The 13730-nt window shown below is 35.3% G+C and overlaps 1 protein-coding gene across 1 annotated transcript; it reads right to left on the reverse strand.

Annotated features, from left to right (window-relative positions):
* Window positions 1–1007: 1007 nt before the first annotated feature.
* Window positions 1008–11334, reverse strand: LOC115987436 (nifU-like protein 4, mitochondrial). Its single transcript, XM_031110973.1, has 6 exons — window positions 10977–11334; window positions 10699–10860; window positions 9857–10032; window positions 5840–5943; window positions 5631–5742; window positions 1008–1379 (listed from the first exon to the last, which is right to left on the reverse strand). Exons 1-6 carry the CDS (start codon window positions 11194–11196, stop codon window positions 1311–1313), a joined length of 843 nt encoding a protein of 280 aa, XP_030966833.1. The 5' UTR covers window positions 11197–11334; the 3' UTR covers window positions 1008–1310.
* Window positions 11335–13730: the final 2396 nt, after the last annotated feature.

Raw genomic sequence — 13730 nt, forward strand, 5'->3', positions numbered from 1 at the left:
CCTTCTATATAAATTAGCTATTTGATGAAAGAATTCTGTGTTTCTGTCCCACTTCCTTAACCATAAAACCCTAAACTTTTGTCTCCAACTAATCTCCAAAAGGGTGGTCTTTTTGAGCTCTACTTGTATCCAATCATTCTCTAAAACCTCAATAACTACTAGTTTTTTTTTTTACTTTCCTCTAGGGCGTTTAGCTCATTGAGAGCATTTCACAACTTATTATTTACGGTCTCCACAACTCTTCATTGTTCCATTTCGTCAAATATCCATTCTCAGTGCCAATATGGTTAAAAATGACTTTGTTTCAAGTAAAAGAACTAAATAGAGAGACCACATTTCGCAACCATCAAAGATTATTTTTGTGAGCAAAATGATAATTTCACATTTTTTTCAAAGTCCTAAAAGTGGATCGAGGTTAAAATCCACATTACAATAGGTCGACATGGAATTTAAGTGCATAATTGTCTCTAAGTTTAAAATGAGACTTTAACCAATATAATACGAAGGCATAATTTCATTGGTAAAAAAAGGCCGTACAATAGGCATAAATGTATGAGATTTAAGATTTGTTAATTTTAATTGGTTCTCGAATGATCAATGGAAAATCAACTAAAGACTCAATTCTCATGAGTTTAAATAACGAATATTATTGGGCACACAAGCATTAGATAATCCTACAAGATAATTTGGAAGGTTTGATTACACTTTTGGTCCTCAACCTTTGCCTCATCTTTCAAAAATGGTCTACATCCTTTCAAACGTTTCATTTTAGTCCTTAACCTTTTATTCGTGTGTCAAATAGGTCACTGTTGTCAACTGATTGATGAAAAGAAATCCGAGGTGGAAAAATGGAAACGTTAAAATAATGCAATGATGTTGATAGGAGACCAGGTGGCAATTGTGTTCAGTGCATTATTTGGGTAAATGAGAATGAACAACACAAATGAAGGACTAGAATCTTATAAAAGGACAGTGCAAGAACATATGTACCAGTCAAGCAGGGAAAGTTTTTAACAATCCCTCTAGCACCAAAATATTATATGAAAAAGCTTAAACCATCAAATCACCGCTAGCCAAACCAGAAAATTTGTAATGAACAATAATCTTTTTTTTTTCTTTTCTTTTTTTGCTGAATGAGACAATGATCAGTTGCATATCCAAATTAGCTTATAGCAAATATCACAATATGTAATACCCTAAAAATAAAAAAGCAGTTTATCTTACTTCTGTACAAGAGCATGTAGCTGAAGTCCTCTTCAAGCTCTTCACTATATAATTGAGGCCTTGCAAGAACAAACCAGTAACATTACCTACTCCATCTGGGCACTTAATGCTGCATCCCCATCATCATCATCTAATTCTTGTTCCACACCTTTGACCTGTAGATACAGGGGATTTCCATTAGGAAACAAACTGAAATGGAAAGTAGATATTAATCACACCTGCTAGTTCAACCAAAATATGTTTAGTCCATGGCCATAACTTTTTTTTTTTTAAATTTAATTTACCAAGTAAAAACATAAGCTATGAAAATTGATAAAGCAGACAGCACCAAGAAAACTGAAATGTAATTTGAAACTAAAGGATTAACGATGCTAGCTTTAGTACCAAGCCAGTAAGAGCACAAGAGGACACACACAGAGCGAGGTCTTGACACATCAGTTTAGAATCACAGTAACACCTCTTTGAAACTATGAAAATTAAAAATGTGTTTTTCTCTGAAAGGCTTCCAATGGTAGAAATAGATATTCTGATCCGGACTAGAACATATCATACATGTAGCGACCAACATTTTTTTACCTTTATATCAGGAATCTGTGCATCCACCAACTTCAGTTAAAACTAATATATTCAGTTTAAAATAATAAAATATGAGGGGCTAAGCAAATGTTAATTTCTCCCAAACGACTCATCTAGATAAAAGTACACAAACTGATACTACATCGTAGTTTCTATGAGCAGACCATAATTGTAATACATATAACAAAATAAAACTTTTTCTTCACTATTAATGCTTTAAACTTTTCTTCAATAATTAAGAGGTATATTATTAAAAGAAGAACAAACACATAGGATGATTATCATACACCCTCTCATCCATTTAGACTAGAAAGTTCACAAGAGTGAGTGTGGAAACTAAGAACAAATCACAATGCAATTTTCTAAAGCAAATAGCTATAAAAAGATGCTTTTAAGCGGATTTCCACTCAACTCTGTATTGTTAAAGGTGTGGTTATCCCTCATGCGGCAAATTGTCCACATAACACACAGAGGGACTGCCCCCCAAACCTAACCTTTCCTTCAACGACCAAATCTCCCTCCCCATGAAGCAAACACATCTATCACATTTCAGAGGCATCATTCAATGCACTCCAAACAAAGTTAAGTTTAACAACCACAATTAATTAGCCACATTGCAACATAAAGAAGATGATCTACTAACTCACCACAATTCTTAGACATACAGCATCTATCCACAATAATTTCTCCACTTTCCTCAGATTATCAATTGTCAATATTTCACCCAAAGTAGCAATCCATCCCAAAACGCTATTTTTCTTGGTACCTTTACGCTCAAAATATTCTTCCACATAAATCTAATTGTTAACGTCCCACAGGACCTCATAAAATACCATAACTCAAGTTACTATTCTTAGATTGCCTCCAACCCTTTCTATCCTCTACACTTGAAGGAAGATTAGAAAATAGTAGCTCCATGAAAACATCAACAGACTCAAGCTCCCAACCTACAACGATTGGGACAATGTGACATTCCAATGTAGAACTCCTTCAAGAGATAACTATGAGTTAACCAAACACTCCTTATCCACCAATAATATGAATAACCTCAGAAATCTATCCCTCATGTAACTTCACCACACAAAAATGTACTACCAGAATTGCACCTCGCTTCCATCCCCTATCTTAATTCTTAAAACAATAATACTAGAGAAAGAATCTCTCACACACCCTTTATACTCTTCCACAAACTCACAAAACAGGATCCTCTCACCTCTTCTGATGTCCACGCACACAAAGCCTCACCATATTCAACAGCAATAAGCCACGTCCAAAGATGTCTTATACCAATCCAAAAATCCATAACATTTACCCAATTAATGTGTGATTAACTAAATGATATTTAAATTTGTTCCCATCACCTACCCATTGGAAATCCCTTTGTGGTTTCCCAACTTCTTTGCCACCACGCTAGGCATGATAAACAAACACATGAAACAGGTAGGGATACTAGACAGAATGCTTATCAATACAACTTGACAAATAATTTTTTTCCTGGCTTTTAAATAATTCTCCACATTCTCACCTTACATCAGAACAAATTTTCCAAATCAGATACAACTTCAACATCTCTTATAGCCACCAACTCAATTTTCCTCAAATTCACCCACAAACCAGAATCAGCATTGAAACAAAGCAAACCAAAACAAGTTGAATAGCTTGTAAATGTTTGATCTCTGTCCCCACAATATAAAATGGTATCATCAATGGATAATAATGAGATATCTCTAAAAAGTCATTGATTTGGTAATCATCTAAGGATTTTAATGATGAGAAAAGGAAAAGCAATAGTGATAATAGTCCCATTCCACCAAACCTTGAGAACCAAAAAAACAACCAAACTACAATTAACTTACACTGAGAATCTGAAAGTAGAAACACAAAGCAGAATACATTTCATCCATTTCCCGAAAAGTTGTAACCTCTCAACATGGCAACATTTAATTGAACACTCCCAATTAACACAGTGAGAGAATGAATGCTATGGTTTAGAAGACAGTGAGAAAATGGTATTGGATTTAAATCTCGTGCTACTAAAGACTTTATATGATTGCATAGCTGCCAATGAATATTTTTCATTTTCTAATTTGCTTGAATTTCTAGATCTTCATTTTCTTGAGATTTTTTATGTATCTCTTGTATTCTTCCATGTACATAATTTGCTTCCCTTCGTGCTCTTTTAATGAGATTTTTTTTTTTTTTTTCTTAAAAAAAGTTCCATAAAATTGAATCTTTCATGTGGCTCCCTTCAACATCTCCAGACACCAAAATTAGTGCCAATTTGAATTTCAGATTTTGAATTTCCAGCAATGTAATTTTATTCTGATTTGAGGATTATGTGGGATTGTGTTGTTTATGATTTTTTTTTCTTATTGATGTACTCCTAAAAGCCAATTTAAAAGGGCTCCAATAAATAGAAGACAAATTATTGAAAAGCAAAAGCACTTTCAAGAGATCCTACACCAAAACCATTTCTCAATTGTTGGGACGGTTCCTAGGTTTCTTGCTTGGTGCTAATTTCAAGTAAACCTTAAGTGATGATTCCTAGGGCCTATTTTTTTTTTTTTAATTGTTTTTCCTAAATTCTTATTCTATCTCCTTTTTGTATCCCATTTTTTATTATATCCAGCATCAACTTGGTATCCGAGCAAGCCAGATTCTACTTTCCAACAAAAATCACCAACTACCCAAAATCTATTTAGACCCGTCACCTGCCAAACTCACTGAAATCTCAAACCTCCACAATAGCCAAACAAAGCCCAGCCACACAAAAGTCCCATCCCTCACCGATACTGAAACCCCCAACTATGCCCCATCCCATAGCAAAACCAAAATCTTCTACCAAAAAAATACGTACACTTTTGACCCTTAGTGCTTGGGGTTGTTTTCACTATGGCCCTTAACATTTGGTTATGTTTTCAAAAGGACCATGTCATACATCTTTGTTAGTAATCCCCATGTTAAGTGCCAGATGGACCTTAAAATGTCACCCATTTAATCCCAATTGTCACAAAATGACACATCACCCATCTCTATTGGCCAAAAAAAAAAAAAAAGGAAAAGATGGAACCGAACCAAAAATGATGTTGTATGCTTAGGTATAAGTGAGAGTAGTCTCAGACTAATCCCTAAAACAGCACCTTATGTGACAATCCTTTTTTTGATAAGTAATAAGTTTATTGATGTCCAAAAAGAGGGGAACACCCTAGTACACAGGAGGTGTACAAGGGTTGAAACAATTAAGAACAAAAATTACAAGAATCTAAGAAATCAAGAAAAAATAAAAATGATTGGTTCCGCAATGCAGCCAACCAATCCATTAAAGTTCTAAAGAAAAATAATTTCTAGTAGTACAGCTTGTTTTCGCTAAACCCACCTCCATTATGTCACCGTGTAGAAGACTCACAGTCAACAAGTAGTACAGCTTGTTTTCGCTTTCCCTCTTTTTTTATGCCTAGATTTTTGGTTTGACACTTTGTTGTCAACTGGTTTGGTAGGGGTAGATGACCCAAGTTTTAGTTTGAGCTTTCAATGTTTTATATTTGTATGCAATAGTATTCAGCATGCATACACGTGCAGCTTTGCACACACAATGATTATGGATTATGCAACTCTCTCCCTGGACAAAGGAAAACCACATCTTTTTCCATCTATGGCTAAAGAAGAATGCAAAGGTGTTTGACATCAATAACAGGTGTATAAACTCTATGGAGAAAGAAAAAACACTTATCTATTACCATCTATGGCCAAAGAAGGATCTGAGGCATCAGACAACAATCACATATGACATGTATAAACTTAATTCCAAAAAAATATTTATCACCCGTTACCTCAGGAACATAATGCATCAGCATATTTTCAATGCCAGATTTGAGTGTGACAGAAGAGCTAGGGCAGCCACTACAAGCTCCTTGCATTCTCAATTTAACTACTCCAGTTTCTCTGAAGAAATCAAAACCATGAGCTTCAATTGATATTATTGGGTAAGACCACATAAAGACAAATATAAATAATATCCAAATAAAGGAGGAAAACCTACGGATCAAATCCACAATATTCAATGTCCCCACCATCATCTTGCACTGCTGGTCGGATACGAGTCTCCAGGAGTTCTTTGATCATTGCTACAGTTTCAGAATCATCCTGTTTCAACGAGCAAAAAAACTCACATCCAATGGATTCATGTATAATCAAACTGAGTACATTTTTTTTATATATATAGAATCAAACTAATTGAGTACAATCAATAAAAATAACAATAATTTCCTTCAAAATACTAATTTCCAACAGTGAAGTCCCAGGTTCTCTCTAGACCTGGGTTATTCATTCTATTTTCCAGCAACAGATTTGTTTTAAATTATTTGAAAATATCACTGAGATAGCATTAGACTTAGACACCATGTTATCCTCCTGACCTTGCTTCACCTTAGCTGCATACAGCTCCTCTAAAAAAAGAATTTATTGACTAACTCCCAATCCTTAATAGCTCCTATAAAAGAAGGGTTCAATTGAATATAACATCACATGTGATCTCCATATAGTCCACCACTGTTGCCTCTGTTTCTTGCAATTTGGAATAGCTCCAGGTATCTGTTCTTGAAACTCTCTTCTCCACACCAACAATCATACAAAAGCAATTTCTAGTACCATGCCCCACCTCAAAACAGATAAAATTCTCAAATTTAACCCAGCCTTGGCAAGATGGCATATAAATTTCCATAAGCTAACACTATATGGACCCCTTTCAGTTTCTGTGCACCATCCACCCCAAGAGGTCACATCTTTAATCTCTATCACTCTGCCATAAAGCATCCTCTCAGCCACAAAAGGCCACAACCATTTGCCTAGAAGGGCTTCATTGAAAATCAATAACTTTCTGACCCCTAAGCCTACAAGTTGAATGGGTTGGCAAATAGAATTCCAATTAACAAGTTGAAATTTAAATTCACTCCCCTTTCCACCACATAGGAAATCCCTCTGAATTTTTTTTCATTCTATTTGCTACCCCAATAGGAGGCGGAAACAGAGGCATATAAAAAGTGGCACATAAATATATATACATAACAGACAGCAAGAAGACCACAAAGAAATTCAACGGTCTGTAACATTCATTTAGCAAGCAAATGTGACTACTAATTAAAATGATGGGGAAAAATATCATATCTATCCTTCTGCTTTTGAAGCCCTCTTGGACCTACTCTAATCTTTTCTATTTTCCTTTTTTCAAAAGTATAGGATTCCTTAAGGAGTAGTAGGAAGAATGGGAAGTGGCAAAAAAGAAATTTTTTTTTTTTTTTTTTGTTTTTTGATTGGTAAGTCACACAAACACCTACCTATAAAAAATTTATAAAAATAAAGTTACACATGCACCCCCTGTGTCTTAAACCCACTACAAAAAAGAAACAATTTGAGTGATTATAGCACTGGGCATAAATTTATGCACTTTATTACTAACCAAATAAATAAATAAATAAAATTTTAATAGGTAATGTAAAATATTATTAAAAATCATAACCAACCTGAGCACATTGGGAATGTATTGTAGAAGCAAAAATCAAGAACCAAAATTACAATGATCAAGCAAAACAGAAAGGGGAAAACATGAAAAATGAGATGGAACCAAACTCCATTCAAGGAGAGTATGCAAGAAAAAAGACTAACCAACTAAATAAATTAATAAGAGTTTATGTAATACTAATCTAAGGGACAGTCTTATCCTTGTTGCAGTGCGTTTCTTTGACCTTCAATCCATGCCAAAATGAGCTCTAAGACTGTAACTGATTTATGGGATAGTGAAACAAGAATTGGGGCATACATTGCATGGAAAGACTTTTCTAAGCATTAGCTGTATGCATTAGGTTTGATTGAAATTAGCCTTTCACATATCAGTTGTTAGTTAACAACAGATGCCATCTTTCAGAATACGGGATTAACTCACGGGTGGGAAGATTAAAGCAGGCTCATTGCTCTTTAAGTATACTATATTCTGAAATGATTCTAAATAAAATGAAGAATAAACAAAAACTTGAAATGGCCATTAGATCTTAGTCTTGTAATAAAGTGCTCCTTTTTGTTGACATTTTGTTTTTACTTATCAAAAAAATGTTTAGAAAAAAAGTAAGTCTTAGAAATCAAGCCTTCATGAAATAAGTGCCTCAAACCTTAGGGCATAAAATCAAGTCCCCTCACAATCTTTTAACAATTCTTGCCAAAGACTTCACAAATCTTTAATCCTAGTATATCAGGCATGTGTTAGGACCAAGATAAATTGGAGAGCTTACTTCCCATGCTCGTGCACACATGGGGGGGTCAAGGGAGGAACAATTTAACATTGCATTTTTTATTTGCTATTGTTATGGAAGCTTTAAGCCAGTTATTAGATGGGGCTGTTCTGGCTGGTCACATCTTGAGATTCACTGTTGGTCCCAGATCTCATGCCCCTTTAATGGTGTCTCATTCTCTTTTTTGCGGACGATACTTTAATTTTCTGTGATGCTTTACCTAGTCAGATTGGTGAATGGAGAGACGTCTTATCTTCATCTAAGGCTATGTCAAGTTTGCATATTAATCAGGCTAAATCCGAAGCAAGTTGGAAGCGTTTGTATCTATCAAAAGGTGGTAAGGTTACTTTACTTAAAAGCACTCTCTCAACCTTGCCTACTTATTACCTATCTCTCTTTCCTATCCCGATGGATATTGCAAATCGCATTGAGAAGCTCCAATGGGAGTTTTTATGGGGTGGTTTTGATGAGTCCCCTAAATTCAATCTGGTCAATTGTGCTCAAGTGGATAGCCCTTTGAAATCTGGTGGGTTGGGTGTGTGGAATTTGAGTAAATTCAACCAAGCTTTGCTAAGTAAATGGCTATGGAGGTACGGCATGGAGACAAGCCACCTTTGGCGGCAGGTTATCGAGATCAAGTATGGGAATATTTGGGGTGGGTGGTGTACAAAAGAAGTAACAGCTACTTATGGTGTTAGTCTTTGGAGAACTATAAGACAAGGCTGGCCAGCTTTCTTTAAATCCATCATCTTCAAAGTTGACAATGGTAATAGAATTAAACTCTGGCATCACTTGTGGTGTGAGGGTTGTACTCTTTGGGAGGCATTTCTGGAACTCTACAGCTTTAGTTGTAACAAGGATTCTTATCTTGTGGATGTCATGTCTTTTCCTAATCAGAGGTTTCGTTGGTATCTTCGATCCTGTAGAGAGCCCTAAGATTGGGAGATGGAACAATTTGATATTTTTTGGAATCTTACACACTTTATGACCTTTACTGGTGAGGGGCATGACAAACTTTGTTGGAAGTCAACAAAGAATAAGGGCTTTTAAGGTTAGTGAATTCTACTTATCCCTCTTCTCAACCCCTAACAATCTTTTTCCTTGGAAACCTGTGTGGCGCTCAAAGATCCCTCCTAGAGTTGCTTTCTTTTCTTGGACTACCACCTTAGGCAAGATTTTGACCCTTGATAGATTATGGAATAAGGGTGTCCCAGTCATGGATTGGTGTTATGTGTAAAAGAAGCAGGGAATCGGTAAACCATCTTTTGGTGTGATTTGGGTTATGCCTCAAAGTGTTGCAGATTTATTCGCATCTTGGCAGGGCCTGTTCAGTAGACAGCACAATATAGACTTGTGGAGGGCTGTCCCACATTGTGTGTTATGGTGCCTTTGGTGGGAAAGGAACACTAGATGCTTTGAGGGAACAGAACGGTCAATTCTTGAGATTAAATCTCTCCTCCTCCACTCTTTGTTTGCTTGGTGTTTTGTTTTTTCTTCTTTTTCTTGTTCTAATCTTTTTGTTATGCTTGATCATTGTAATTTTTGATCTTGATGAAATCCTTTCTATGTACACTCCCGGTCTACCTAGGGCTTTTGATTAATGATATTTTGTTATTTATCAAAAAAAAAAAAAAAAATTATTAAACCAAATTCTAATATAATTACATGCGAACTTATCTAGCTCAAATGGAATTTAAGATTAAAGTTAATGGTATACGAGCAATGTATCAATCTACACATTTTCTTAAATCTAGCCTCAAAATTAAAAGTCATACCTCATGAATGGCAGTGTCCATGGCTGCAGCAGTTTGTGAGTCTAGAAACAGTGGTTGCCCAGAAGAATAAAAATCCATGATTGCTGCAAAGATTTCAGGCTTTAGAAAATCCCAAGAAGCATCTTCTGACTTCGTCACAGTAACAAAATCAGAACCAAAGAAAACCCGAGTAATTCCTGTATTACAAGGAAACACAGATAGTGTTACAAATTGCTAGCCCACTCAAATAAACACCATAATAAACAAAACAGTCATTTTTCATAAGCAAGTGACCCTATCCAATTTTCAGTCCAAAATTTTGAAATATTCCGCTGTTTTTACCACTTCAGCTATATTTCAGAATTTTAAAAAAAAAATAAAAAAATAAAAAAACCTAGATAAAAAATGTTTTCTTCCTTTTTGGAAAATCAATACCGGCCAATTCTATCAATCATGTCATATTACATAACAATAATAACAAGACAATTAAGCTTTGCTTCGACCTCTCCAATCTTTCATCCCAAAAAACAATCATCAATCACGTGTCATTATTACAATCATAATAATAATAATAATAAGACCAATTTTAAGCTTTGCTTCGACCTCTCTCCGATCCTTCATCCCCAACAAACAATTCTATCAATCATGTCATTACTACAATCATAATAATAATAATAATAAGACCAATTTTAAGCTTTGCTTCGACCACACCTATCTTTCATCCCAACAAAACAAGTTTACACCATCCTTCCTTTCACCATTATGTTCAATTTTTTTTTTTTTTTTTTTTTTTTTTTTTTTGCATACTAAAAAACGGAACAATACCATATGCAATCAAACAAACACAAAAAACAACAACTCACCATCAATTCCGAAAAGGGCTTTAGCGAGGGGAGAAGTCATGGCGGCACGGGCATGGGGGAAGTCGGAGCTGCCAACATCCATAACAGGCTTCCCCGGATAGAACATCAGAGACGACGGGTTCGGCGTCGACTGCGTTTGTATAAACATGTTCCTCCTCTGCCCTAATCAAAATTGAAAACCAAAAAAAAAAAAAAAAATTCAGAATAATTTATATTTATATCTTATGAATAGAGAGAGAGAGAGAGAGATTGAATTGAATTGAATTTTTTGAGGGGACCTGAGAATGGGCCGGCCCATTTTGTTGGAGAGTGTGAAGAAGGAATGGGAGAAGATCTGAGCAGCGTTGTTGTTGAATTGGGGGAAGGATGATACGACGCCGTGGAAGAAGAGGCGTGAATGAGGCGGCGGGGAATTGTTGTTGTTGTTGTTGTTGAAGGTTGAGTGAATTGTTTTGAATTGGAAACGGCTCGCCTTATCAGTCTTCCTAATCCTTTCATCTCTCTTCTCTTCTCTTTCTCTTTCTGCGAATCGCAAACTCACTCTCTCCCTTTTTCTCTCTCGGTTCGGTTGGTTGAGCTAACGAACTTTGCTTTCTATTTTTGATGTTTCAGCTTTCTGTGTGTGTTGCCTATTCGGGGACCCTTTTCATCCATTCAAATGATGGGTTGGGTTATCCGATCCATCCGACCCACCTATTAATTTTGTTCTTTATCTTTGATGTTTTTAGCTTTGTGTGTATATATTGACTATTCGGGAAACTTTTTCACCCATTCAAATGACGGGTTGGGTTGTCCGATCCAATTCAACCCACCTATATATAGATTACAGGGTTTGGTTAATAGTGCCCTCAAGATATTTGTTAATTTTATCATTTTAGGAAGAGGAGAGCAACGTTTATAATATTTTTACAACATTTTCATAATAAATTATAAGTGATAAGTTATTATTGATTCTAAGTTAAACCTATCACTGAAATTATTTTTTTTACCTATTAATAACAACTTGCCACTTATGATTTGTTGTGAAAATACTGTAAAAATCTTAATATTAGGTAATATAAAAAAGGTCTTTTTTCTTTTTCCATAAAAAGTTTTTAAAAATATTTCATAAACCTGTTGGGTTTTAGATTGATCCCAGTTAATTAATCGAATTACCCAAGTTGACTAATTAGTCAACCTACTTTTAAATAAGATTAAGGCACAATCAAATCACCAAACTAAATTATGTGACGTGGAAAACCGTCCCAGGCAATACCCTACCAGGTCAATTTTAGGTTACTACTCCCGAAAAATCTACTAACAAAAAAACGATTACAGATACAAAGAATCTTATCCTACATACTTATCCCTAGGTATCTACCTACAGTAAAACCTACTAAGCTATACCAGTCTTAGCTTTAAATACCTAATTGGACAAATATTGTAAAAGATTTCTCTTTTGCACGAATCTCCGTATCCATGATTGACTCCATAACAAACTTTTTTTATTTTTATTGTTGTAACTTTGTAAAGTTTTTCAATCCATGCTTGAATGAACCCAAAGTAACATGGCACAAAACCCTAGGTGCACAAACATCACAACAACTCTTATTACGTGTAACTCTCTGTCTCTCTAATGACGATTGTAAAATATGTTTTTTTTTTTATATGTTTTGAAACCCTGGTACATGAATTCCTAGAAATTTAAGTCATCGTAGGTCAAAAACATAACTTCTTATTAAATTTTCCCAAGGCTCAATAGATAAAGATGTTAGAGTTTACCATTACTATATTGTTGTATTGATTTACTGTTCACATTACTATTGTTGTTTGTGTTAGTTAACTGTGTTTATTGGTTAGTCAATGCTTGGTTAAGTGAGGATAACTATTGTTAGTTAGTTGCTAAGTGGGTTGGTTGGTTAGTTAGTGATGTGAAGAAATTAGTTAGTTAGTTGGATATATGGCAAGGAATTACATAGCAATCTTGTATAAAGGCCTAAGGCCATTATTAATCAAGCAAGTAGATTGTTCATCAGATTACATATACTCTCTATCTCTATCTCTCTAACACTTTGTGCTGGAGGTCCAACTGTCCTCGAATTTAGCTACCAAACGAGTTGGCCTTTCATTTGGTATCAGAGCTTGGCTTTCCTTGGCATTCATGGAATAGACTTGTTCCTCTGCGACAATCAATGAAGCCATTGCTTCACTTCGAAACACTTCTGATCATCATGACAAAGAGTTACAAGAAATGCAAACGATACAAGATATTCACACGAGACCCTTGAATGAGATGAGTCAACAATTAACCTCAATTCTGCAAAAACTAAGTGCCTCTAATCATGGTGGGCCTTTTCAATATCCAAGAATTAGGAAAAATTGTAACCCTAATTCTGCAATGTTACCTCTTTCTCGTCCAATGAAGTTGGATTTTCCAAGATTTTCTGGTGAAGTGTTTGCAAGTTGGGTGTATAAAGCAAATCAGTACTTCAGATATTACAATTCTCCAATTGAAGAGAAATTGATGCTTGCTTCTTCTCATATAAAGGGTGAAGCTCTGATTTGGTTCCAAGATGGAAAGAAAACAGGGGTGTTCTATGATTGGGAGTCACTAGTTCAAGCCTTGCATGTTAGATTTGGCTCCACTGCGTATGATGATCCCATGGAGACATTGACAAGGCTGAGGCAGACAACTTCTGCGGCAGTATATAAGGCTTAGTTTGAAGTCTTATCTAATAGGATTAAAGGGTTATCTTCATCACACAAGCTGAGTTGCTTTCTCAATGGTTTGAAAGATGAGATAAGGTTTCCTGTTCGAATGCTTAATCCTTGGTCTCTAAATGTAGCTTTTGGTTTATCCAAGATTCAGGAAGAGTGCAATTGGAGCTGCAAGAGGAATTCCAAGGTTTAATTGGAGCAAGGTAAGCCCTCAATCTTAGGTTTACCCAAAGTTACTCCTTTGATAGATACTAAGAATATATTACCCATTAAAAGAATATCACTTGCTCAAATGGAGGAGAGGAAGAAGAAAGGATTGTGTTATAACTGTGATG

This window comes from Quercus lobata, chromosome 4, assembly GCF_001633185.2.
Source record: "Quercus lobata isolate SW786 chromosome 4, ValleyOak3.0 Primary Assembly, whole genome shotgun sequence".
In the NCBI taxonomy this organism is placed as follows: Eukaryota; Viridiplantae; Streptophyta; class Magnoliopsida; order Fagales; family Fagaceae; genus Quercus; species Quercus lobata.